The 27,144-nt window shown below is 35.5% G+C and overlaps 4 protein-coding genes and 1 pseudogene across 4 annotated transcripts; all 5 read left to right on the top strand.

Moving 5' to 3' along the window:
* Window positions 1–2,502: 2,502 nt before the first annotated feature.
* On the top strand, window positions 2,503–5,565 carry LOC147287562 (putative FBD-associated F-box protein At5g53635). The gene is made up of 5 exons (XM_086240925.1): window positions 2,503–3,774; window positions 3,859–3,947; window positions 4,801–4,984; window positions 5,049–5,246; window positions 5,338–5,565. Exons 1-5 carry the CDS (start codon window positions 2,503–2,505, stop codon window positions 5,563–5,565), a joined length of 1,971 nt encoding a protein of 656 aa, XP_086097051.1.
* Window positions 5,566–8,296: 2,731 nt separating this feature from the next.
* Window positions 8,297–10,021, top strand: LOC147287561 (GDSL esterase/lipase 1-like; annotated as a pseudogene).
* Window positions 10,022–10,978: 957 nt separating this feature from the next.
* LOC147287560 (GDSL esterase/lipase 1-like) lies at window positions 10,979–12,744 on the top strand. Its single transcript, XM_086240923.1, has 5 exons — window positions 10,979–11,264; window positions 11,398–11,519; window positions 11,658–11,882; window positions 12,020–12,281; window positions 12,506–12,744. Exons 1-5 carry the CDS (start codon window positions 10,979–10,981, stop codon window positions 12,742–12,744), a joined length of 1,134 nt encoding a protein of 377 aa, XP_086097049.1.
* Window positions 12,745–13,927: 1,183 nt separating this feature from the next.
* Window positions 13,928–16,008, top strand: LOC147287559 (GDSL esterase/lipase 1-like). Its single transcript, XM_086240922.1, has 5 exons — window positions 13,928–14,212; window positions 14,409–14,525; window positions 14,899–15,123; window positions 15,265–15,520; window positions 15,776–16,008. The coding sequence occupies exons 1-5, from the start codon at window positions 13,928–13,930 to the stop codon at window positions 16,006–16,008; spliced, it is 1,116 nt and encodes a 371-aa protein (XP_086097048.1).
* A 1,097-nt stretch (window positions 16,009–17,105) lies between these two features.
* Window positions 17,106–19,240, top strand: LOC147287558 (GDSL esterase/lipase 1-like). The gene is made up of 5 exons (XM_086240087.1): window positions 17,106–17,558; window positions 17,725–17,846; window positions 18,129–18,353; window positions 18,469–18,724; window positions 18,834–19,240. Exons 1-5 carry the CDS (start codon window positions 17,300–17,302, stop codon window positions 19,070–19,072), a joined length of 1,101 nt encoding a protein of 366 aa, XP_086096213.1. The 5' UTR covers window positions 17,106–17,299; the 3' UTR covers window positions 19,073–19,240.
* The last annotated feature ends 7,904 nt before the right edge of the window (window positions 19,241–27,144 follow it).

Below are 27,144 nucleotides of genomic sequence, written 5' to 3'. Positions count from 1 at the left end.
ATCCTAGTAAGGCCAGGACCATAAAGTTCCATTCTCTTCGAGAGCTTTCTCTTACCGGTGTCTTGATGGATGATCACACAGTCCGGGAACTGATCTCTTGTTGCACTTTAATCGAGGAAATAATTCTCATCCTTTGTATGGGGTTCAAAGATTTGCACATACATGGGCTTGATAAACTCGAGGCAGTGGTGCTGGAGCTGTCTGGTTTTGATCACCTTGAAAGGCTTCACATTGAAACACCTAGCCTTCAAAATCTAAGTATAGATGCTCCACTTCAGACGAAGAATCTATGTGTCGTTGATGTGGATGCATGCCATGGCCTAAAAAGACTTGACATTGAAGGTGATGTTGTCACAATATTGCCCTTCCATAAAGCCTCTCTAAATTTTCCTTCCTCGCTGAATTAAATATTACTTGCAGACGGGTGCAAAGGCTTACGATTTTGAGTCACAGCCTACGGAGGTTGAAGTTATATAAGGACTGTGCCAAGCTTGTGGAGGTTCAGATTGACACTCCCAATTGGTTTCACTTGAATATGAAGGCAAATTAGGCCTGTCTACTTTGATAGACATAGCTAATGCTCCATGTCCATGGCACCTAAGGTTTCTGCTCATGTTTACCACTTACTATGACACTCTTTGGTTCATAAAGTTGAAAGAACTACTAGCAAAGTCAAGTGAAGCTGTGCATTTGAATATAGGGGTTGAAATAGAGAAGCCATTTTTATCACCAGCCTTGCTGTCTTCGTCTCAGCCAGGGAAGGTAATAAGACTAACAATGCAAATTCTCCATCTGCAATATTCATGTTTAATAACAACAATTTATCAAACAATTAATATTTATCCCATATAGCTAGTTTTTCTCACTCTTGTTTTGTTTAATTTTGTGATTTTAGTTCAACTTTAATCTAAAGGATTTTAGCGAAAGTCAAATCTCTCCAGTAGTAGTCCAAGTTGAAAAGCTTATATAGGCTGTGAGGTCGTATCATTCAAGTTATGTGTTTCTTGTTGAGGGTTTGCTTTGGAGTTGTCGTCCTAAGACTCTATTTGTGAAGTCCGACTCCAAGGCGCAGAACAGACTTGTAAAGGTATGTATAATGCCTACATTTACATATTTCTATGTGAGATATAATATGTATATATATGCCAGATGTATAGATATGAACAGCTCTAGCTTGTTTACTTTTAGTAACACCATATAGCTACTTCTTCCAACTTGATAAATTTACAGCTCTTTAATGGGTGCTTGGTGGATGGAGAAGATCCAAACGGACCAAACTGTTGTAGTTGTCATGACGATGAGATCAAATGTTGTCGACATTATTTACAAGACACAAAGATTGAGAGCGTCCAAGAATTGGAAGGTGTCAAATATGATCCCAATGTGAGTCCACCTGCATAAACTCGATATACTCTAACATGGGGCTTCAACTGTTGAACAAATAAATCTGATACTCATGCATCAATTCAAGGAAATATGTAAGGAGAGACTACTGAAGAAATGGAATAATACACAGGAGGAAATGTTATATAGCTAGGTAGAACCTGATGAAAGATCCATGAAATGATTCATATATATGTTATGTTTTATGTAATGTAAAGTGTATCTAACCATAATATGTTTCTGTATTTTATTATTGCATTCACTATTTAAACTTTTTACTAGGGTTTGTCTTGAATCAATAAAAGCCTCAAATTTTTACTTGTTGCAATTGCAAACAAATTTGCAACAGTCAACACAGCAATAATACATGAAATTGTTAATTAATTACATAGATGAAACAAATCATACTACAGAAAAATTAGCTATTACCCATGGTTATGATTACTGACGATGGTCAAAACCGTTGGTAAATGTCTTTATCCATGGTTTTCTGTCACTAATAATCATCTTATTATCAGTACCAACGCCCTCAATAGTGATGGATGGTCAATCAAAGCTCATACTTGTGCCAATGAAAATCTATTGGTAATAACATCATACTGACGGAAAACATACCATTACCGACGGTCTTAAATTCTTAATCCGATCGTCCCAATGAGTCATATTAACACTACAAAAAAAAAAAATTAGAGATTTGGAGAGGGTTTCTTTCAACCCTTTATATTAACATTATTTCCCCTCTCAGTTTCCATCCAAAGGGTCTACATCAAATGGCATGGAAAATGCAATCGTTCTTATAATATCTTTTAAATTTGTTTTTTGTTAATGGATCATCCGTATAATTTATAGGGATTAATATTAGTATATAATCTTCAAAGATAGGACAAAGATGAAATCAAGGTGTTAGTTACCTTGTAACAGGTCTTTGACCAATATATTCATCATATATTCTCTTTATAGGCCGGCTAACACTTGGACCCCATCTATTGCTTTTATCTACTTAATTAATTTGTGAATGAAAGGCTTATATATTGAATTGAGGTCATAATTAGCACAAATATAAATGGCAATGAATGAAGCTTTAATTTGACAAAAAGAAGTTACTCAATCAACCACACCATGGATGATGATGATGCCACTACAGATTGGATCTCAGCATTACCAGATTTTATCATCCACCATATCCTGTCTTTTCTTCCCACAGAAGATGTTGCTAGAACCAGTTCCTTGTCCAATCGATGGCACTCTGTTCATGCATCTTTCCCCATCTTAGAATTCAACCAATCTCAGTTTGGAATCACATCTGATCTAATTCATTATTCTTTTCCTCTTAAAAAATCCAATCCGGTTCTCTTTGCAACTTACAAGAACTTCATGCAACATGTGGATACCAAATTACTTGGATTCTGCACTAGTGAGAAAAATCTTGACTTGCAGAAGTTCGTACTGTCCATGGACATCATTGACATGGAGTTGGCTTCTGCTGTCGACAAATGGATTGACTTGGCCATACAGAGTGGGGTCAAGGAGCTCCATCTCCACATTAGAAAGTTGATTGGTATAAGTTTTCATCCTGATCCTCAGGGCTACACTGTCCCTCAAACAGTCTTTGTTGCCTGCAGGGCATTAGCTACACTCGTTTTAAATGACTGCGTTTTCAAGTTGGATGGAGGTGACCATGCGCAGTTAAATCTTCATTCTCTCCGAAAGCTTTCTCTTGAGTATGTCCACATGGATGATCACACAGTCAATCAACTCTTCTCTAGCTGCCTTTTAATGGAGGAAATCATTCTCATCCGTTGTCCGGGGTTCAAAGACTTGCACATATTCGGCCTTGTTAAACTCAAGCAACTCCTCGTGAGGCTGTGTAGCACTGATCACCTTCAAAGCATTCACATCGACACACCTAGCCTTCAAACCTTGTACATAGATTCAACATTCCGGAGCGATAACTACCCATGTACCATTAACATGGATGCATGTCATGGTCTCAAAACACTCGACATTGAAACTACTGTTGTCCAAGGAATGCTCTTCCACCAATTCTCCGCTAAATTTCCCTTCCTAGTGAGATTGAATCTTGCATATTGCAGGTGGATTGAAAGGCTTGACATTTCAAGTCGCCACCTTCAGAGTTTGAAGATAAATAGGTGTGACAGCCTTGAGGAGCTTCTGATTGACACCCCAAATTTAGTTTCGCTTGAATATGAAGGCATAATGCGTCCATCTACTTTGATAAACATAATTAATGCTCCATGCCCATGGCACCTAGATTTTCTGCTTAAGGGTGATTACTTTGACACTCTTTGGTTCATAAAGTTGAAAGAACTACTGGCAAAGTCAAATGAAGCTGTGTATCTGAATATAATTGTTGACAAAGACTCAGGGAAGGTAATGATCGATTAAGACTATTAATGCAAAGTCTCTTATCTGCAATTGCATGTTTAAGTTTTGCTATATTACCAGTGTTTTCAGACGCAAAAACATGACGCGAGGCGTTTTAGTCGTAGAAGGCGAGGCGTAAGCCTCAACGCGTTAAGGCGTAAGCCTCAACGCGTTAAGGCGTAAGCTTTTCGGTATATATTTTTTATAATAAAAAAATTATAAATATATATAAACATATATAAATAGATAAATATATATATAAGTATACAGGCTCCTTCTGTTGAGGTATACCTCAACTTATTTATGTTGAGGTATACCCTGTTAGGGCCCACACGAGTCGTTTTGTGTCGATCCGAACCGTTCAATTTTTACATCTCCATAGATAGATCATCCTTGCAAAAAATTAGCCAAATCGGAAATCATTTGCCTATCTAACTTTGATCAAATAAATGGACGAACCAAGTATTTTCGATGAAACCGTCCATTTGTTTTATCAAAGTTAGATAGGCAAATGGTTTCCGATTTGGCTAATTTTTTGCAAGGATGATCTATCAATGAAGATGATCCTTGCGAACGGTTCGGATCGACACAAAACGACTCGTGTGGACCCCAACAAGTTCATACCTCAACATAAATAAGTTGAGGTATACCTCAACAGAAGGAGCCTGTATAAGTATATATATAGAACATAAGACCCAAATATATATATAAGCAAGGGTATTGTTGTCTTTTCAGCACATGTAAAAAAATTAATATTTTAAAATGTTTTTGAATTAAAAAATAAATAAAAACAGTATTAGGACTGTTTAGGCTGTAAGACCAAAGCCTGATGGCCCAAACATATATAAATAGCTCCAGGAAGATTTTATTCATTCCAAAAAGACCAAAGCCTGATGGCCATCACCATAACTGCAAGTCAACCTTTGCCTTGCACGATCTTACTCGGTTGGAAGAGTGGGTTCTTCTCCAACCGATCTTCTCCAAAACAGAGGTGCAAAAAACCTAGAACAGAGGTTGAAAAAAATCCCGCAGAGTTGGTCGCGAGGCGACGCCTTCAACGCCTTCAGCGCCTTGCCGTCGAGAGGCGTACGCCTTCAACGCCTTGCCGTCGCCTTTCAGTCGTTTTTCACAGTCCGGCGACGTCGTGCGCAATCGGCCGCCGCCTCGCCATGACTCGCGCCTTGAGGCGCGCCTGAAGCTCGCCTTTGAAAACACTGTATATTACAAATAATATCCCATATATATATTTCCTAACTCTGCTTTTCATTTTGTGATTTCAGTTCAGCTTTAATCTAAAAGATATTAACAAGCACCGTATATCATGTGATCCCTTATTTGAAGTTGAAGAGCTTATATTGTCTGTGTGGTCGTTTAAGTCAAGTTATGCATTTCTTGTGGAGGGTTTGCTTTGGAGTTGTCGTCCTAAGACTCTTTTTGTGATGTCGGACGACTTTGAGTACCAAAAGAAACTTGTAAAGGTATGCCTATGTTTTATGAATATATGCTACTAGTACGTACTAGGTATAAAATAACAGAGCTTTTAGTAACATCTGCTTGATATATTTACAGCTCTTTAATGGATGCTTTTTGGATAGAGAAGATCCCAACTGTTGTCGTAGTTCTGATGAGAATATCAAATGCTGGCGACATTATTTAAAAGATGTAAAGATTGAGAGCGTGGATGGGTTGGAAGGTGTGAAATATCATCCTGATATCTGTCCACCTACCTATACTCGATATACTCTAAAATGGGGACCTTATGTTAGCCCCAAGAAAGCGTCAGATTCACATACATAAAGCAAAGAGTTCAGACAATGAAGAGCGTTCGAATCAACTAAGAAGAACAAAGGAAGCGTCGGATTCGCGTAAAGGAAAGAGTTCACCTTCAAATCAAACAAAAATTAAGAAAAAAAGCACAAAATAATTTAAATTATTCTCAGCTTTTGATTGATTATGTACCTTCCTAATTTACCAGTGTATTTACATCTATGTAATTCTCCCCTTTTTTTTTTTTAAGGAGTCTCATATTCGTCGTTGCAAAGTCAGAATTACTGTCAAACAGTGCAACCTGCATTGTATAGCACCAAATGTGCCTTTAGCATGTTTTTTTTTTTTGTGATTTTGTCCGTTTGAGTGCCAATTTTTTTAAAAGATGGGCTTAATTAGGTTGACAATATATAATTTTAACGTTTGGGAATATTAGGTATGTTTATTTATTGTAAAGGGTTATAAAACTTTAAAATCATTTTCTCTAAACCATAAGGTAGTTTGGAAACCAACTATAAAACATAATATTAATCAAAATGTTCTCGAGAAAGTAGCTTTGAAGAGAAAAAATGTCACCATAAAGTCTTTGGAAGGACACCCAAACTATATTTAAAATATAGAGGGAGGAGTGGAGGATGACCCATGATAAAATTAAGAAAGAAAAAGGCATAAAGGAATAGATTAAGCTTAATCAACACCTGATCATTAATTTGGTATTGATATGCTCTAACCACTCCGGCTTCTCCTCGATTGGGCATGATCACAACTTGTGGTAGACTCCTACTTTGATTTCTTATCAATAGAAGGTTCATGATTTTTTTTTTTAAGCTCAGTTTCTGAAACTGCAGTTTATTGGAGTTGCAGTATTACTGCAGTTTTCAGTTCCTAACTGCAAGTGAACTAAAATTGCAGTTTATTGCAATTTATTGGAGTTGCAGACTTGCAATTGCCGTTATTAATTGCAAGTGAACTAAAATTACAGTTTATTGTAGCAGTTGCAGAAGGATGCTTGAGAGTGAAGATGAACAATTGTCGGTTTGGTAAAGTTGAAGAAAGAAATCGATTTGGCAAAAAAAAAGGAGATTAGTTTTGGGCTGTTTGTGTAGTTGGTTTGGTTTTGATGCGTTGATGCGCTGATACTGGTCTTTTGGAAAGTGTCCACATGTTATATTTTGGGCTGATGGAAAGTGTCTGCAAGTTAATAGAAATAGGAGTGGTTTTGGTTAATGTTTTGCATGTCATGCTAGTACCTTATAATTAATAGACTCTTAATTTTACACCTTAACAATTAATTAATGCATGAAATTACAATCAGACCTTTGCAATTTTTCAAAGAGACGCAACGCAAGTAGCTAGCTATAGGGTTTAGCTAGGGAGTACATTATTCACTCTCAGACAATGATATGGTGATCACGTGTTGATAAATTAACATATATATTTCTAATTAAAAGTGAAGAAAATATTTTAAATATTACAAATTATTAAAAAACAATAATAGATTCGGTATTTTTTTAAGAGGAGACGTCCCCAGCCGATCTTAATCTGCAGGATGACGATTTGAAAGTGTTTGAAACAAAAGATATATCTTATGCGTATATAACTACAAATTTGGTATCTTTTTCTTTTTAGTAAAAGATTAATTTAATCATACATCTTAAAAGATTTGGATCCCATTTTATTGTCAAGTATTAAAGAAAAAGGTATATTAGTTAGTTATTAGTTTAGTAATATTAATTTCATCGATTAATATTTGTTGTGAAGAGATTCCAAATTGTTATCTTCCCTTAAATTAAGAAAAAAAAAATCTCATTGGACACATGCTTTATATTTTACTAATTTATTTCATTTTTAATTCCAAGCAAATCTGATCGATCTTCATGTCGTCTATTATAGCTGAGCTTCTAAGCTTAAACAGCCTAACAACAATTCTAACAGACTAACAGCTGACTAACTAATCTGACATGCTGAAAAATAATAACAATTAATAACCAGGTTTATTTTTAATTATAATTGCACCGAACACAATTACCCTCCCATATAGTATGAGGAATTGCTGAAAACAACCAATTTACAATCCATAAATTCCATCAGTTGTGAAAAGATAAAGTTTCTGGTATGATAGAGCTACACACACAGTAAGCAACTAGTTTAGAAACCAATAATCATCTGTTGATGCTATTAACAAACCTTACCCATGAAATAGTTGCCAATCAAACCCACGCTGTTAGATGCCTGCAATTAGTTCCTTCATCAGTTACAACGTGGATGGCGGCTCATATTGGTGGTAGCATAAGTTGCTATGGATTTATCTTCTCACTAACCATGTATTGGAATGAAATTTGGTTGTTTAACAGGGAAACAAAAGGGGGATCGGTTTGAAAACAATGATGAGGAAGGAAAGAGTTGTCAGAAAATATAAGGCTACCAATTCACCAACGGATAGATATTAGCTGGGCCAACATATCAATAGCCAAAATAATGACATATTTACAACTTTAACCCTTACAGAAACTATTTTTCATTTTAGTTATAACTGTTGTAACTATGTTTTAGTGGAATTAGGTGGCTAATGTCAACCACAGTAAATATTGCACTGTTTGGAGAATAACACAAACTAACTTAAACATTAGTTTATGATATTAGTTGGCTTTGATAGGTATTGGAGTAGTGTTAATACTCTTAACAGTATTTATAGAACAAGAAACATTGAAGTTTGGATGATTAACTAATTGGGTAGCTATATAGTTATTAGCTAGCTAGCATGGCAATAAGTCTTATAAGCCAGATTGTGTATGTTTTAGCAAGCCTTCTCAGGCTAGTTAGTGATTATAATTACTATGGTCATGAGTCCAAGCCAGAGTTGGAACACATTAATAGGGGCCATAAGGCCTTGTTTGTGTTTGGGGACTCACTGTTTGATGCTGGCAACAATCAATGCATCGTGAACACAAGCTTGGAGGGAGGAATTATCTGGCCATATGGTGAAACGTACCTTCTTCCACCATCCCACTGGTCGACTTTCCGATGGCCGTATTGTCCCCGATTTCATCGGTAATATATTTTGGTCTCTTTTGTAATTTGGTTATTAATTAATATTAAACCCTAAAGTTGTATACTTCAATATATATATGAATTGATACATTAATTGTTGCAGCTGAGTTTGCAAAGTTGCCTATGCTTTCACCATACCTGCAACCAGGTCCACATGTATTTACAGATGGAGCCAACTTTGCTTCGGCTGGATCTGGTGTTCTTGTTGAAACTCAACCAGGAACAGTGAATAGTACGTACTTTAATCAATTTTCTAAGGAAATCATTATTTGTTATATATATAAGTGTACCCATGTTTATATGTCCTATATATGTTTAATTAATTAATGTGTCGATCCTATGTTTTTGATCAGTTAGCTCTTCCCACACAGCTGAGTACTTTTAAGGTCGTGAAAAAGTTGCTGCAACAGGAACTGGGTGTTACAGAAACCAAGAAGCTGCTGAGGAGAGCTGTTTACTTGTTTAGCATTGGAGGCAATGATTATCATGCAGTCGACCACAGCACAAATATCACCGAGTCCGAGCAGGCTCAATTCGTAGGAATCGTAATAAGAAACTTGACCACTATACTCAAAGTAAGATCCACTATATATACATCTAATTAATTAATTCTAAGTCTTACTGCACGTACTGCAATAGCCCATTGATTGGTGATTGATATCTATTTTTAAACTTTCATTTAATGAATTTCGTAGGAAATATATTATTTAGGAGGAAGGAAAATTGCGTTTCAGAATGTAGGACCTTTGGGGTGCCTACCATTACTCAAAGCAAGAAATCTTGATCAAATTGGTAGTGATGGATGCGTTGACTTACCATCAAAACTTGCCAGACTACACAATACAGCTCTGTCTAATGTCCTCAAGGAGTTAGAGAACCAGTTACCAGGATTCAAATATTCACTATTCCATTACTACGATGCACTTATGGATAGAGTGAATAACTCTGCAAAATATGGTACAGTACAGTATTATTACTTGATTTTTTATATATATAATTGATGCGTTATATATGAACGAATTTAAAGCTCCCATATATGATTTTGGGCTTAAAAATGTAACTAATAAAGATTTAGAATAATCTCTGAATTTGTAATATAAGGCTTTTTTAGATTAAAAGTTAAATTTTACGAAAACAAATAGAAGTACGTATGAAATTCTAAATTTCTAATATAATAATTTTTTTTTTTTGTTCGTTGTTGTACTACGAAGGCTTCGAGGAAGGGAAGGCAGCGTGTTGTGGTAGCGGGGCATACCGGGGATTGGACTGTGGAATGGAACCATACTTACTATGCAGTGAGCCAAGCGAGTATGTGTGGTTTGATGGTGGCCATACTACTGAAGCGGCAAACCTTCAAATAGCAGAGCTAATATGGAGTGGACCGCCAGAGCTCACAGGGCCTTACAATGTGAAACAGCTATTTGGGCATGCATGAAACTAAGTGGGATGGTGCATAAATTAATTTATTGACAATTTGAGATTGTTCGTAAATTAATTTCACGATTAAGGTAATAAAAATGAGCCTGTTTTCCCCTTTGTGATTTGAAAGGAAAAGCAGGGTTTTTCATTTATTGAATCAATAAGCTAATCCATACCCGGCCATATATATGATCAAATTAACATCCCTTTGTGAGCTCACATATTCTTCATTCTTCAAGCCACGCAATTAAGGATCCACAAAGAAGATTCTAGCTTCCACGCTCATGTGATCCATGATCCATACAAGATATGTTTCATATCAATTGTATACAAAGAAGTTCTTGAATAAGTAATATCTTATAATTTCACGTGTACATGACAAAATTTTTTTATATAAGATTGACATAAAAAATTTCCTATAAAATTTTGTTTGAATTATGTGTGAATGACTCAAATATAAATGCCAGAATTACTTGATAAATAAATGAAAAAGTAAACAATAATATATACATAAGAGATATTCATGGGGCACTTCGCAACAACACATGGCAAGCACATGTTATATATATATATAATACCCATTACCCAATAATATCGGTTTTGGTGATGTAGGTCCTGTCCAACCACCAAATTATCAAGTTCGATCTACTTTTTTCTTTTTTAAATGAAGCTTAAAACATTATTGGGTGTGGTACTATTGTATTGTGTTAAAACCGGCCCATTACCGTTTCTATATGGGCCTACTAGTCCAGTTTAATTTAGGGTTGACCAATGGGCACCACCCTCTAATTCACGAGCTCAGCTACTCCCTCCAATCTTATTCTAATGCAAGATAGCCCCATAAATATTATACAAGCTAGCTACTACAATTAATTGCATTTTTGGAGGAGACCCACTATAAAATAAGACATGCACAAATTAATATACAGTAGCTGATAGCTACTTCAATTAATATTGGTGCATGTATAGATCGATGGCAAGTCTTAGCCACCTTGTTTATGTGTTGGTAAGCCTTTTGAACCCAATTAGCTACCTTGTTTATAATCAGTCTTCCAAGCAACCTGCAGATGATGATGGCTACTCACAAGTGCATAAGGCCTTGTTTGTGTTTGGGGACTCACTATTTGACCCTGGCAATGATCAATACCTTAATGCAACTGTAGAAGAATACCCAGCAATGACCTGGCCCTATGGCGAAACCTTCTTCCACCACCCCAATGGCAGACTCTCCGATGGGCGTATAGTCCCCGATTTCATCGGTACGTGGTACATTTTAGATCATGTATGTAATACATATATTTCCAATTTTTCATTCAATCAGTTAATTACTTGGTTTTTATCAAACCTTTTATAAAGTTAAAAATTAGTACTTAATTAATTGCTTAATTGCAGCCAAGTTTGCAAACTTGCCTATGCTTCCAGCATACCTGCAACCGGGTCAGCAAAACTTTACCAATGGAACCAACTTTGCTTCTGCCGGAGCTGGAGTTCTTGTTGAAACTAGTCCAGGAACGGTGCGTGATCATCATCTTAATTAACTTATTAATTTTGATTTTATATCACGTCAGAAAAGTAAAACTTTGTGTTACAATATGTATAATGTTGTGGGCCTCTCAGCTTAACTAAGTTCATTCTTCTTTTTGTTTTTCCAGATAAATCTTCCACAGCAATTGAGATATTTTAAGGCCGTGAAGGAGTTGCTACAACAGCAACTGGGTGATGTAGAAGCCCAGAGCTTGCTGAGTAACGCTGTTTACTTGATCAGCATGGGAGGCAATGACTATTTTACCTTCTACTCCAAATACCCAAATGCCACTGAGTCCCTCCAGCAGGAACGAGTAGCAATTGTGATCGGAAACTTGACCACTGTGCTCCAAGTAAAAACTAATATCAAATATATATATATATATATATGTTTATTTGTTTTTAACTTTAATCTGATGATCGAGGTTTAATTATTGGATTTTGATTGATTGGTCCATGTAATTAATTTATGTGCGTTTTTAATTTGTAGGAAATATATGATTTGGGAGGAAGGAAAATTGCATTTCAGAATGCAGGACCTCTTGGCTGCCTACCTTCAGCAAAAGAATCATACGATGACCTTGAAGTGGGTGGTAGGTGTGTTGAAGGACTCCAAAACATGGCCAGGCTACACAATATAGCTCTGGCTAGTGTCCTCAAAAACTTGGAGACTAAGCAACCAGGATTTAAATATTCAATCTTTGAGTATTATAGTGCTCTTGAGGACCGAGTCTATAACCCTGCAAAATATGGTAGGCATCTTATGATCCACCACCATCAACCATTACACATTTATTTATATATATATATATCACTTTATAAAGTCGATCACAACAATGTGACAGGTGATGATATATTTATTAATAATATAGTCTAAAAATATATTCTCTTTAGCATTACTTATATTATTCTAACTTTACTTCAAAATTAGTTTTAATTAATTTTTTGATTGTGAATGATATTATGATCGAATTAGGATTCACGAACGGATCAGATGCGTGTTGTGGTAGAGGGGCATACCGGGGATCCGATTGCGGCGGAAACAATGGAACAGAAACATATGAATTATGCAGTAACCCTGGGGATTATGTGTGGTGGGATGGTAGCCATACCACTGAAAGGGCAAACCTCCAATTAGCGGAGCTCATATGGAGTGGAACACCAAATGTTACAGGCCCTTACAATGTCAAACAGTTTTTTGGACAATCACTATGATTATGATCGATGGATCGATATTGGTCCATGTATGCAGTACGTACGTATGCATGTGATTTGAGATTCCTTTTCATGAAAACCTAATTTCTTATCATTATTGTAATAAAAGCTAGTTATTAATTGTAGATCATGTAATTGCAATGGTTTTCAACGTTGAGATTACGCTCTTTTCTTAATTACGATCGAAGCAATCATTAATGATGGGAAGTACAATAAGTGAAACGTACATATGTCTAAATTTTCTATATAATTCCTTAAAATGTCATCACCTTTAATTAAAAAAATATCCTTAACAAAACAGTCTAACAAAATAATGAGACAATAATAAAACAAGAAACCATGATAAAATTTAAAATATGAATAAATAAAAAGAGTTGAAGTTTTCGTCTCAATTGGAAAAACCATTGAATTGTCCCATTTGCACCCAAATTCAATCTCATTTCAAAAAAAATATTTATATATCACCTTGCAATTGAACTTCATATTTTTTCACACACAAGAGGGAAATGTTTGGAAAACATTGAGTATAGAGCTACTAGTAGATCTATACCCTACGAGATAAACTGTAAACAGATAGTACTATACTCACAGCTTTTACACTTTATCTCGTTGGGTATTTAAAGCACTTAATCCAATTCATACTTAGTTAATTGAAATTTAAAAATTGATAAATTAATGGTAAAGACTAAATATATATATATATATATAGATATTGGTGCGTAGTCGATCAGCATCAAAAAATTTAAGGCATGTCAGAAAAGATTTCATAATGTGTATCATATCGATTTCAAAATGTTTATAGACTTGGATACTTTATATAAGATTAATAGCACAAGTAGTAAATTAATTTAGCTACTTACTCCACGACCTTTTTTTTATTCCTATCTTAATTTCATTTTTAATTAAGCACATGTTCTCCATGTCAAGAATGGTAGCTAGCTAGAAATTAATTACTTCACGAATGTATAGATCAAAATAAATTAATATTCTTCACCAACCGCAAATTTATAATTAATTTCACTCCAAGGTGACCCCATGTACTAGCTACAATTAATTGTACGTACTAATTAATGATTAATTTGGAGGGAAACCAATTAACTATAAAACAAGACATGATATATTTACATATATATATAGATAGCTGATAGTTGTAGAATTGAATTGAATTAATTAGCTCTTGATCATGGGAAGTCCTATTAGCTACCTTGTTTATGTGTTTGTAATTATCATTTTGAACCCAATTAGCTACCTTCTGTATGATCATTCCAAGCCTGCAGCAGAGTCAGAAGAGCATAAGGCCTTGTTTGTATTTGGGGACTCACTATTTGACGCTGGCAACAATCAATACCTTAATACAAGCACGGAATTAGACGTAGCAACAACCTGGCCATATGGGGAAACCTTCTTCCACCATCCCACTGGCAGAGTTTCCGATGGTCGTATAGTCCCCGATTTCATCGCTATGTATGTAAGATTTAGATTCGGATTTGAATCCTTCTTTTGTTAATTTTTACTTAACTTTAATTTTAATTTTAATTGTATATTATAAATTTAAGGGTGTGTACGTCTGAACTGTACAAGAGGAATTAGTTAATTAATGATCGATGAACTAGAAGCACACTTTGTATACTTGAATTAATTAATTGTTCCTTGCTGCAGCTAAGTTTGCAAAGTTGCCTATGCTTCCACCATATCTGCAACCGGGTCAACAAACATTTACTGATGGAGCTAACTTTGCTTCTGCTGGAGCCGGAGTTCTTGTTGAAACTGGTCCAGGAACAGTGAGTGCATGCATCAATATCATATTTTTTCTGCAAATGAATTGTAATTTTAGTACCTTTTCTTAATAGGGATCTCTTTTGGCTTGAAGCAAAATGGATTGCATGTATTGGTGGGGATACCTCACAATGTGATCCAATAATCCAAACCCTCTAATTTTTAGATCTTCATATAAAAATTATTCATGCAAAAATTCAACAAAATCGGAATTCGTTAGACCATATAGTTAAATAACTTAATGATTTTCGATTATTAATTTTTTATAAAAATGATTCTTAAGTGGGGACCTAACAAATGCACTATTCAGATATTGAATTGCATTGAGAATTATATATATAAAGATTTAATTCTTAACTAATCTTGTTGTTTTTTCAGATAAATCTTCCAATGCAATTGAGCTATTTTAAGGCAGTGAAGAAAGTGCTGGTACAGCAACTGGGTGATGTAGAATCCCAGAGCTTGCTGGGGAGCGCTGTTTACTTGATAAGTATGGGAGGCAATGACTATTTTAACTTCTACTCCGAAAACCCAAATGCCACTGACTCCCTCCAGCATGAGTACGTAGCAATTGTGATCGGCAACTTGACCACTGTGCTCCAAGTAAATATTAATAATTACGTACAAATTAAGTTATATATTAAATATTGCTTAATTAATGAGGTTAATTCATTGGGGATATCAATATTATTTAACATTCTTGGTTAATGTATATATGCATGTAATTATTTTTGTATTTTGTAGGAAATGTATGATTTGGGAGGAAGAAAAATTGCATTTCAGAATGCGGGACCTCTAGGGTGCGCACCTACAGCAAAAGAAACATACAATGCTGAAGTTGGTGGTGGGTGTGTTGAAGGACTCCAAAAGCTGCGCCTACACAATACAGCTCTAGCTAATGCCCTCGAAAACTTAGAGACCCAGCAACCAGGAGTCAAGTATTCAATACTTCAGTATTATAATGCTCTTGGGGACAAGGTGTATAACCCTGCAGAATATGGTAGGCATGCATATAAATGCACCACCTAGTTATTAATTAACTACATTATGTGGCAAGCTAGTGATCGATCATGATATATGTTTAATAATAATTGATAACAAGTAGATCGACCCCACCTACTACGTAATGTAATTGGACAATATTGTTTAAGAATATGATCATATATATATGTAACATTACTCATAGTTAGACGATCGCATGCCCTTTATTTCATAATTAATTAACTTTTTGGGTTTTGGTATAATTGTGAATTAGGGTTCACCAATGGATCAGATGCGTGTTGTGGAAGAGGGGCATACCGGGCATCCGATTGCGGCGGAGACAACGGAACAGAAGCATATGAATTGTGCAGTGACCCTGGGGATTATGTGTGGTGGGATGGTGCCCATACGACTGAAAGGGCCAACCTCCAATTAGCAAAGCTGATATGGAGTGGAACACCAAATGTCACAGGGCCTTACAATGTCGAACAGCTTTTTGGACAATAACTATGGCTATGATCCATCGATCGATAATATTGGTGTACAATGTGAGATTCCTTTTCATGAAAACTAGCTTAATTCCTGATTAATTATTGGAATAAATTAAAGCCAGTTGTAGATAATGCAATTGCTTTCAACTTGTGATCAACTAGGCTCTTTCTTTACGATTGAAGCAATCATTAATGGGGAGTGAGAGTGAAAGAGCTAAATATCTATATTAGAACTAAAATCGACAGCAAAAATCAATCATACACTTTATTTAGAGGAGTAGCTAGTTATTCAAGTTTAGAACTTCTCCGATATTATAGAAAGAAATACTATTAAACTAATAACAAATTAATAATTTGATCTTTAATCTATAGATAGTTGTAACTTGTAACTTAAAAAATTGGTATATGATATACAGAGCACTACATACTGTTGCGGTGTCAGCATCAAAGTTTTGGAGGGCACGTCAGAAAAGATTTCATAATGTGTATCATATATATTACAGAATGTTATAGACTTGTAGACTTCATTATAGGTCTGTAAGAAATTGTAGTTAATTAGCACATTGACTTATAGTTGAGAGTGGAATGGAGGACGAGGGATGAGCCTCATGATGGCCAAGAAAGAGAAAGGAAAAAAGAAGGGATGAGCCTCATGGAGGACGAGAGATGAGCCTCATTTAGATATATACGTTTCACTTATTAAACCTTAGGGGGTATAAATATAATTAACTCTACAGATATTGCATTTCAGTTCCAAACTCAGAGTTATAAGATGAACTAGCTGTTGCTGACTTTTTTTAGGGTAATTCTATATGCACCCATCCATTTGCTCAGTGCACCCAACACCCAGAAAGTCCAAAACTTCCAACTTTCACCTAATGCTGCTAATTAAAAAAAAATAAGTAAAAGATACAGAAGCCAACCATGGGTGCATATACGATTTTTGAGTTGGTTACACAGATAAATCTGCAAGGCATTTAGAAGCCCTTAAGTAAAATGAAGCCCAGCCCAACAAAGTCAAGCCTTCTTAAAGTACTTGGGACATTAGAGAGATCGAGAGAGTATTTAGCCATATGCATAAGGTTTTGAATTCAAATATCTTTCTCTTATGAATATTGTTTGATCACAAAACATAGCATGAAACAAAAGCTTTGATTGTAGGATGTCTTAGGTTCAAAACATTCATCCTTCATCCTCACTTATCATTTACTATATTATGAAAAATGTTGATTTAATATACATAATTTATTTCATCGGACCGAGCTATATATAGAAGGAGCAGGAATGAGCTTTACTAAAATAAACTCATGGCAACTCTTGGCTACCTTTACTGTGTGTTACTAACCCTTTTCAACCCAGTTAGCTTCTGTGCTCATCATTCCAAGCCAGAGGAAAAACATAAGGCGCCCTTGTTTGTGTTTGGGGACTCACTCTTCGATGCTGGAAACAACCAATACCTCAATGGCAGCGTAGAAGGGTCAGCAACCATTTGGCCATATGGAGAAACCTACTTCAACCACCCCACTGGTCGACTCTCCGATGGCCGCCTTGTCCCTGATTTTATTGGTAAGATGTTATTATGAACTTATGAACACATTTGTTTGCAAACAGTAACATGTAAGTGTCAATTACTTGCTAGTTTCAATGGTTAGGTGTTTGAGATTTTACAAAGTGGACATGATGAAAGCAATGAAGCCTAATTTTTAATTACTTTTTACTTCATTGGCTGCAGCTCAGTTTGCAAAGTTGCCTTTGCCACCACCATATCTGCAACCTGGTTCTCAGAGATTTACTGATGGGACCAACTTTGCTTCTGCTGGAGCTGGTGTTCTTGTTGAAACCCATCTTGGAACGGTACTTAATTGCTTTTTCTTTTGCAGTAAACCCTCTCTGAGTTATGAATGAATGAATGAAAAAGGGCCTCCCTTTTTTGGTTCAAGAAGTAAATCAATATGGGCATTTTGCTCATAGTTTGGCCAGTCTGGTCTGAAGGATTCTGTATTTCAACACCCCATAAGGGAAAAATTTATTAGAATGAGTTGGCCCAATTAAGAGATCAATTATAAAAATCAGACAAAATGTTATGTGATTAATATTGTCTTTTCTTCAATGACTGAATGTTCTTTGATTTCCCAGATAAGTCTTCCAACTCAACTGAGCTACTTTAAGGTTGTGAAGAAGTCATTGCATCAGAAATTGGGTAACATAAAAGCCAAGAAGTTGCTGGCTAGAGCTGTTTATTTGTTCAGCACTGGAGGCAATGACTACTTTAGCCTCCCTACCCAATACCCAAATGCTTCTCAGACCTACAAGAAACAATATGTAGCAATGGTGATCAGAAACCTGACTAGTGTGGTCAAAGTAAGAACACCATTTTCAATATCTGTCAACATATATATCATTCTGCAGTGAAACTGGGGTTTTGAATGTCCATGTTTTGGTTTGAAGTTTGAACTAATTAAACTACACTCTATAGGAAATATATAATCTAGGAGGAAGGAAAATTGCGTTTCAGAATGTGGGACCTTTGGGCTGCATACCTGCAATGAAAGCAGGAAAGCCTGAACTTGGCAGTGAATGTGCTGAAGAACAATTAACACTTGCTAGGCTACACAATAGAGCTCTATCAATTTCCCTCAAGAAGTTAGAGACCCAGTTACCAGGATTCAAATACTCAATATTTGATTACTATACTGCACTTGAGGACAGAGTGAATAACCCTTCAAAATATGGTAGGCTATGACCATTATTACCTTCAATATGCTTTTGCTTCTAGCACTGCTTGTTAATTAATATAAATGTCATAGTTTTGATCCTTCTTTTGGTTATTGCATTGTGAAGGGTTCAAGGATGGGAAGGCGGCTTGTTGTGGCAGTGGGGCATATAGGGGATCAAATTGTGGTGGAGGAAGAAATGGGACAGAGCCATATGAATTGTGCAGCAATCCTACTGAGTATGTGTGGTTTGATGGTGGTCATACCACTGAAAGGGCCAACCACCAATTAGCTGAGCTAATATGGAGTGGACCACCAAGTGTCACAGGGCCTTACACTGTGAAACAACTCTTTGAACATCTATGACTCTAACAGCATTTGTAGTTTTGTACCTTATGATGAGGAGTACTGTTTCATAGTTCTTAAACATCTTTGATTGCTGTACTGTGATTAATCTTTGTGGTTAATTGGTTAAACATGATGTACTAACTAATGTGTTGCCTACACAATCTACAGGTTATGATTTTCATTTCCCCTCAGAGATTATGCTTAAAAATATCAAAACTGTTTTATGTTTTTTTTTTTTTTTTGGTTATATTCAAGTGGTATATACATTTATCGTCTCTCTTTCATCATTTACATGACTTCGATGAGAGAGACACATCAAATGTATTCACGGGAAAGTTTTTTCCTTGAAATTGGGGAGATTTTGTCTTATACCCCATCTCTACCTTGAGGACCACATTTTGTTACAGAACAAAGTGAAGAAAACAGCATGCGCCCCCCAGATGTGCTTCAAACACTGAAACCTCCTTAAAGATTCTACAGCCTTGTCTTGTTACCAAGACATGTGAGGCCACAGTCTCCTATATGACAGGTAAAACCACATCTAACAATTATCTCAGATTTTAATATGGATGTTGACATGTTATACTCTATTAGGCCAGCAAAATTATGAGTTAATTACACTTACAACTACTGAAGTTTTAAAATTGTTGCATATAATCTCCTACAAAAGAAAAAAAACAAATAAATAAAAAATAAAATATTTGTATTCAGGTTGGACCTTACATCTTAAATAATCTTATTAGGCTATTTAATCTCTTAGCATGCTTTTTTGTATAATTTTTTATCATTTTCGTCTCACTATAAGGGGTTATGTATAACAGTTTTAAAACCTCAGGAGGTGTATGTGTAATTATTAAAACCTCAGGGGGTGTATGTGAAAAGACGATAAACCTCATGGGGTGTAAGTGTAATTAACTCACAAAATGATTCATAAATTATTAAAAACTTATATTATATTATTGTACACTTTGTCTTACTCTTAAGCATGTGTGGTCAAGTGGTCAAAAAAAAAAAAAAAGCATGTATCATGGTCATGCATATACTCATATGAATCTCAAAGGAATGATAAGCATGACCTGTCAAAACAGAGAGAAGGGAAATAAGGCCATGGGCTGAGCTTATGCCTGCGCAGGCCCAAAGTAAGGAAATTTTTTAAACTGCTGGGTACAGTCATCGAATTCTTGGGTGTGAATAGTGTATTAGATGGTCTGTTCAATCCTTCACAAAGGGTTCAAGTTGACTGGGCCAAACTCAGACCAATTTCCATCAACCCATCCCTAAACTATACTAAACCAAACCTTGCAAGCTTGAATCTAATTTATAAATTTTTCCTTTTTCTTTTATTTTTTTCAATCAGATAGTGGTTGTGGAACCCCTTTCTCATCCATACCTGATAAATAATTGATCACTACTCTATTTGGTGGGCAATCATAAGTGCTAGAATTTTGATTTCTAACTTTCCACCATAAAATTGTTTAATATTTTTTAGTGCTGCTATTTGCACTCATTTTTTTCTCACTACACACTCTTCTCTCTCATTTATTAAATTACAATTCTAACCCCTAACTCAAATGATCATAATATCTTCATTACACACCCCAAACCACCCATCACCACCTCTAAGTCTAGAGCCACCCCAACCCCACCATCGGCGCTGACGGTCAGCCTCTCCCTTCTCTCTCCCCCTATCTCTGCTTCCCTTTGTCTTTTTCCTTCTCTCTCCTTTCTGCCCTTCTCACTATTCTCTTCTCTGCATTTCTCTCACCTCTCTTCTTTCCCCTCTCTCTTTCTACCTCTTATTCCATGCTGAGAAATAGGCCAGCCCAACCCCAGCCCCTCCCTTTCCCACCCAGCCCTGCCCAGCCTCGCCCTCGCCCCGCCCCTCCACGCTCAACAGTGGCACACGGTAGGGTCAAGGTTGAAGGTGGGATCGAACTTGTGTGGCTAGGTTGGGTTGAGAAGCCAAAGAGAGAGATATGAGATAGAGGGAAAGAGAGAGATGAGATAGAGGGAGAGAGAGAGAGAGAGAGAGAGAGAGAGAGAAAAGGAAGGAGAGGAATGGAGGTCGGCCACTGCCAGAGTCGTCGTCGGGGATGGGTCGGCGTCGGGGGTGGGGGTGGGCTTGCTGGGTTTTAGTTTTTTTTTCTTTTGTAAATGAAGGTATTTTAAATATTTTGAGAGTGTGTTTTGAGAAATTGGGGGAAAAAAAAAATGGGTGTGTAAATAGTAGCACTCATTTTTTTGTTTTTTCTGCTTAAAAACCACTCTCATTATAGGTTTTTGAGATTAGCTCAAGTGGTAAAGATAGGTTGAATAAAGATTAAAATTGGGTTAGTTCTAGAGTTCGATTCCTTTCAATGTAACAAAAAAAGCCAAACTCATTATGAACCATCTGTTGATGTTGCTACGTGCTGCACTCAATCAGATTTGAAGTAGTAAGACCAAAATGGGTATAGAGAGCATAAAATGCATATTAATTTGTTCACGTTTCAGCAATGAGACTTTAAAATTGGAAATCCACCTAGCATTTGGACACATATAGCACATTTCTTAATTGACCATGAGATTTACGACTTGTGATTCAATTAAGAAATAATGGCAGGTCCAGCTTCGATCTGCTTTTGTTTTTGTTTTGTTTTTTTCTCAACTTCAAGGGCCCTTGGATGAGTGTGAAAACTCATAAATGGCTACTAATGTGACTGTTAATCATCTTCCATTATTCACACACATGTTTTAAGTGCCAAAATATGAAGCATAAAATGCTTTATTTATTTCATACCCTTTTGTTAGGCAAAAGATCAACATGGCCCATTAGTCCATTACTAATTCTCATCCGTTACCAATGTTGTCCACAATTTACCATCAAAGTTCAATACGAGTTGAAGGCAAACTCACACAATGGAATCATCCCAAGTGTGCGGTTTAATCCATCTATTCTATCAACAATTTAAAGGTATCAACTATTATCTCAATTTTTAGTTACCAATTGATGTAGTAGATCAGTTTTATATATTATAATTAAATTATCGTGTCATTTTATCAATGTAAATCACACAACCCAACACATATGTCTAATTATTTGGCAAAGAAATAGGCTTTTTACGTGAATTCACAAGTAAAAAAATATCATTACTCATGAAATTTCTTCGTCGGTCAAAATATATTTCTGTCGACAATTATAAAAACACAGAGCTATCATGATGATTATTAATGACAAAGCACTGTAAGTAAAGACATTATCGACGGTTTTAAACTTTTAATCATCAACCATAAGCAAAACTATCAATAATAGCACTATTTTTAGTGATTTAGTCAATATCAAAGTGATAAAAATACTAGAACACAGTAATTGAAGAAGGAACCTAAGAGTGGGAAATGGTTTTAGTGGTTATTTATTGCTGACAATCATAAAGGCTTGAACCATATATTGAAATATATGCATCAATGCATGAAAGAGTAATTTTGTTTCTATGTGTGCATCTGAAAAAGACTGGACTCAGAACACATAGAGATATGAAAGTGAAGTGGCAAAAGTTAAGCCACAAATTGTAAAGGTAGACGGTAGACCGTAGAGAAGAGATCGAGAATTTGAGAGTAAAGACGCATCCTTCACTTTCGGAAAAACAGCCACAAAACCATGTTCATCATGCATTCAATTCTCTTTTCTCATATGTATATATATAAAATAAAATAAAAGTTAGATGCTAAAGGCATATGTAGGTGGAGAATCCAAGAACCATTAACCCACACCAGATTGATTAGAATCATGAAAAAGGCTTCTTTGACAATTTACGCAAACACCTTTAGATTGCTCTCTCATCATCTCTCTCTCTCAATTATTGCTCTCTCTCTCTCTCTCTCTCTCTCTCTCTAGTGTCTTTTTCTGTGTGACAGGGATAGGCCCACCACAATTGCTAAGCCTCAATCATAAAGCAACTCCCTGCCTAAACAAGCAAGTAGCTAGAACAACCCTATAACATGCATATCAGATTTCGAGCTGACATGTGTTGCTGACAAGTGTGAAACCATTTTCTTTCTAACAATAATTTTTCTTTTTTGTTTTGATTGCTGCTATTTGCACTTTTTTTTTTTTCTTTTTGCACACCCTAAAAATTTAATTTGTGAAATAACAAATATCACTCAAAACAAAATTACTCAAAACCTCATCCTTTTATCTCTTATTCCTTCCTCATTTTTCCCGTCACAACACCCCACTCTCATGAGTAACTACCCGCCAACCACCCCAGTCTCGGCCCGTCGACCACCCTAGCCCCGGCCCGTCCCACTCTCTCTCCTTCCTTTTTACCCCGCCGACCACCTACCCTCATCCCCTCAACTTTTCTCTCTCCCCGAAACCCAACCCCAGCCCCTCATTTTCTCTCTTTACAAATCTCAGTCAGGCAGATTCGCTGGTGAACCAGGCGGCGAGAACCTAGCCAAAAGATCCCTCTCTCTTCCCCGACTCCCCAACCCAGCCTCCACCGTCAGCCAGCTCGCAATTTCATGCGCACACAGCTATCCCAACACCACCACTCCTTCCTCCGGCCACCACCAGTCACCCCACCGGTCGGAAAATACTCCCCAGATGCCGGTCATCACTCCCCAGAACACCCCTTACCGGCCAGCCATCCACACCCACAAGAAAGCTCAAGCCCAATCCAACCTGCAATTTTTTTTTTTAAGTTGATGTTCGGAGGAGAGAGAGAGAAGAGAGAGAGAGAGAGAGAGAGAGAGAGAGAGAGAGAGAGAGAGAGAGAGAGAGGAGGGGATGGGCTGGCTGAGTGAGTGGGGTGAAGGGAGAGGGAGGGCTGGTTTTTTTTTTTATTTTTAAATAGATAAAATAGGGATATTATAGTAATTGAGAGGGTGTGTGTGTGAGAAAATTTAATTGTGAGTAGAGTGTGGGGGTGTGAAGTGAGAAAAAGTGAAAAAAAGGTGTGCAAATAGCAGCACTCTTTGTTTTTGGTCTCATCACATCTTAGTTTGTTATCAGATAATTATTATGCCTTCAAAGTTTAAACTGTGAGTTAGTTCATCAATAATATATATTAAGTTAATATTTTTTTTCACCTGCAACTTCAACTAACATTTTAAACACAAATATACAAATTTAGAGAATAAGAATTCGAATTCAATACCATAACAAATAAGACTCTCATGCTCTATTAAACAACCACTACATATAAAACATTTTTTTTTTTTTTTTTGTGTAAAAGTGTTTTGGAGTCATTTTAGACTATCTTTAGTCCCTTTTTGTTTCTATGGTCACGATCTCAAGTTTGCTGTGTAACATTCAATTGCTTAAATGTTGTAAAACCGGCTTTGTATTAAAGTGCAAAGCCAACAATATTGCAATCACTCCTCACTCTTGATGCAGCTCCCATATTTGGGTTTAAGTTTTTGAATTTTTATTTTATTTTCTTTATAATCTCAAGTAGGATGGGTTTTGTGAGAGCCTGAGAGGCGCATGACAGTTGGTTTTGATTTTTCTAGAAAACAATAATGGGTATTTTTGTCTCAGAATAAAAAATATTGATCAATTTTACAACTTTTAAAAAGGGTGGCTAAGTTTTAGAAGATGTGTGGATTTTAGGCTATTTTTCAACCAAAAAAAAAAAACAGAGATAGAGAAAGACTCCTCTTACCCACTTTGTGCATGGACGTGCAATATTACTATACTTTTATTATTTTGTTCATAGAGATTCCTAATAACGATGAATAGAAATAAACAACATTATCTCTCTATGTCTTGTAACTTAAACTCAGTGGCTCAATGCAAAATTATAATACAAATGAGTGTCTTTTACATCAATTAATTATAAATCTTACCCTATAACATCTTTTTAGGCCGAAAAGAAAAATATATATTTATCATGTTTTAAAAACTAAATGTCAAATCTTATTTTCACTCTTGATGTACAAAACCCATCCCTTGATATATAAAATATATATTTATCATGTTTTAAAAACTAAATGTCAAATCTATTTTGTACAAAACCCATCCCTTGATGTATAATGAAAAGGACATAAATATTCATCCTATTTTCACTCTCATTGCAAAACAGAGTAATACTACCTGCTTCAGAGTAGTCTACAATTTTAATACTAATTGATGTGGTACGTAATAAATTATATTTTTTTGTGTGGAATATGATGTGGTAATATTTAGTTTTTCTATATCTGTTCTAATATTAAACATCATTTATTTATATCAATTAACAAGGCCAATCATGAGGGTAGGTAAATGAAGCAAGGATTCTGAAATTTTATAATATTTCTTTTAGTATTTATCGAAAAAAATCATGTAAATTATATATGAAGTATTGAGGATCCCATTTTTATAGTTTACCTCGAAGCCTAAAATCTAAAAATTGGTCCTAAAAATCAAAATATAATTATATCACATGTTCCATTTTTAATAACTTTTAATGTCTGTAATATCATTTTTAGAAGAATATATGAGAACAAACAAAAATGTGCAATATTTACACCATTACAAATAAGTGGCGATTTTCATTTTTCTATTTTGTACATTTGCACTCATTTATTTCATTTATTTTTTCTTTATTTGTTTAATTGCGAAGGCATAAAAACAAGGAATGAGTGCAAACAAAATTAGAGCATAAAAAAAGCATAATATTAATATTTGTGAAATTGAATAAATTACCATGTAAACAACATGCTTAAACTGTAAATATTATATTTGCTGAATTTATTAAAGTGAGTACGAAAACTTTTGAAAAGGCATCGAGTGGCTGCCTACGTAGATAGATTAGATGCCCTCCTCCTCTCGGATCCTCCAATCTCTAAATGATTGCTTTGACCAACCCTCTATAAGACACGTGGCGTCGCTGTCAAAATGTGATTAAATTCACGTGACAAAGATGCAAGGTCCACGTAATGCCACGTCATCCACTCGGTTGTCTCCACCAACGTCTAAGATCAAGCCAGGTTGAAAAGTAATTCCAACTAGACCATGTCGTTTTCGTTACAGCCGTACAATTACGATCTCGCGGCCTTGGCCTTGCTTCACTTTCAGCCTATATTTTAATAATATACTATTTTCTTTTAATTTTTCGTATTTTGGAGGCAAGGTAATGAAGATAAGGATTGTGGAAATTAATGGGTTTATGTGAGAAATCAATTGAAGTGGTCATGGAGGATAGAGCTAACCGTGTGGAATAGGTTGCTTGTCTACCTCAATTTCAAGTCATTTTCTTATGTTTGCATGGTAGGTTGAATTATACATCTAATCAATCTATGTGCATCTATATATATATATATATATTTTGATGAAATTTTGGGTCCGAGATGACCAATAAAAATTGGGATCAACCTTTTATATATATTTTGAATAAATTTAGGCATTCATCTTAAAATTAATTAATTGACAATAAGAGTAGCTCAAAACCTTTATGCAATGATATAATATTTTAATGTGGGACAACGTATATTGCACCGTCCAAGATCCAAATAAGTAATTAAACCACTTTTTTTTTTTTTAGGGAGGGAGATCGAACTTAGATGTAGAAGGAGAAATTCCACATCTGTTTTAATTGAAATACCCAACAACTAATTAAATCACATATTTAATGAATATATAGACTTTTTTTATCAAATTATTCTTATTTTTATATTAGAACTAAGAAAAAAAATATTATTTGAGCTTAACATAATATATAACAGACCTAAAATATATTATTTGGTTTTTTCACCCTCTAAAATATATTTTTTTAGCGCAAATAAACATTACTTGGTATGAAGAGACAAAATCAAAGACCTTATCCAGAGAGATACATGCAATTATAATATTGCAGTGGCAATGACTTGGGAGGGGAAAAAAAACCAATCAATTGCAGTATGCAGAACATATATCTTTAAATTAGAATTCATTTTGTTAAGTCAAACATTTATTTCTTTCAAACGGTGCTGATGAAAACATGGCAATTAGTGCTCTTTATACTATAAGTGTTTATATGCTATCAAAATCAAAGGAGATAAAATAGTATGCTACATGTGATATTTAAGTGCTACATTAATTAGTTTGTCATCAAAATGTGATAAAAAATTATAGTGCCCTAGCATTTTTC

The sequence above is a fragment of the Dryas octopetala genome, chromosome 4 (assembly GCF_963921425.1).
Source record: "Dryas octopetala chromosome 4, drDryOcto1.1, whole genome shotgun sequence".
Classification (NCBI taxonomy): Eukaryota; Viridiplantae; Streptophyta; class Magnoliopsida; order Rosales; family Rosaceae; genus Dryas; species Dryas octopetala.
Note: the sequence above shows the minus strand (reverse complement) of the source record. Positions and strands in the feature narration are given on the sequence as shown.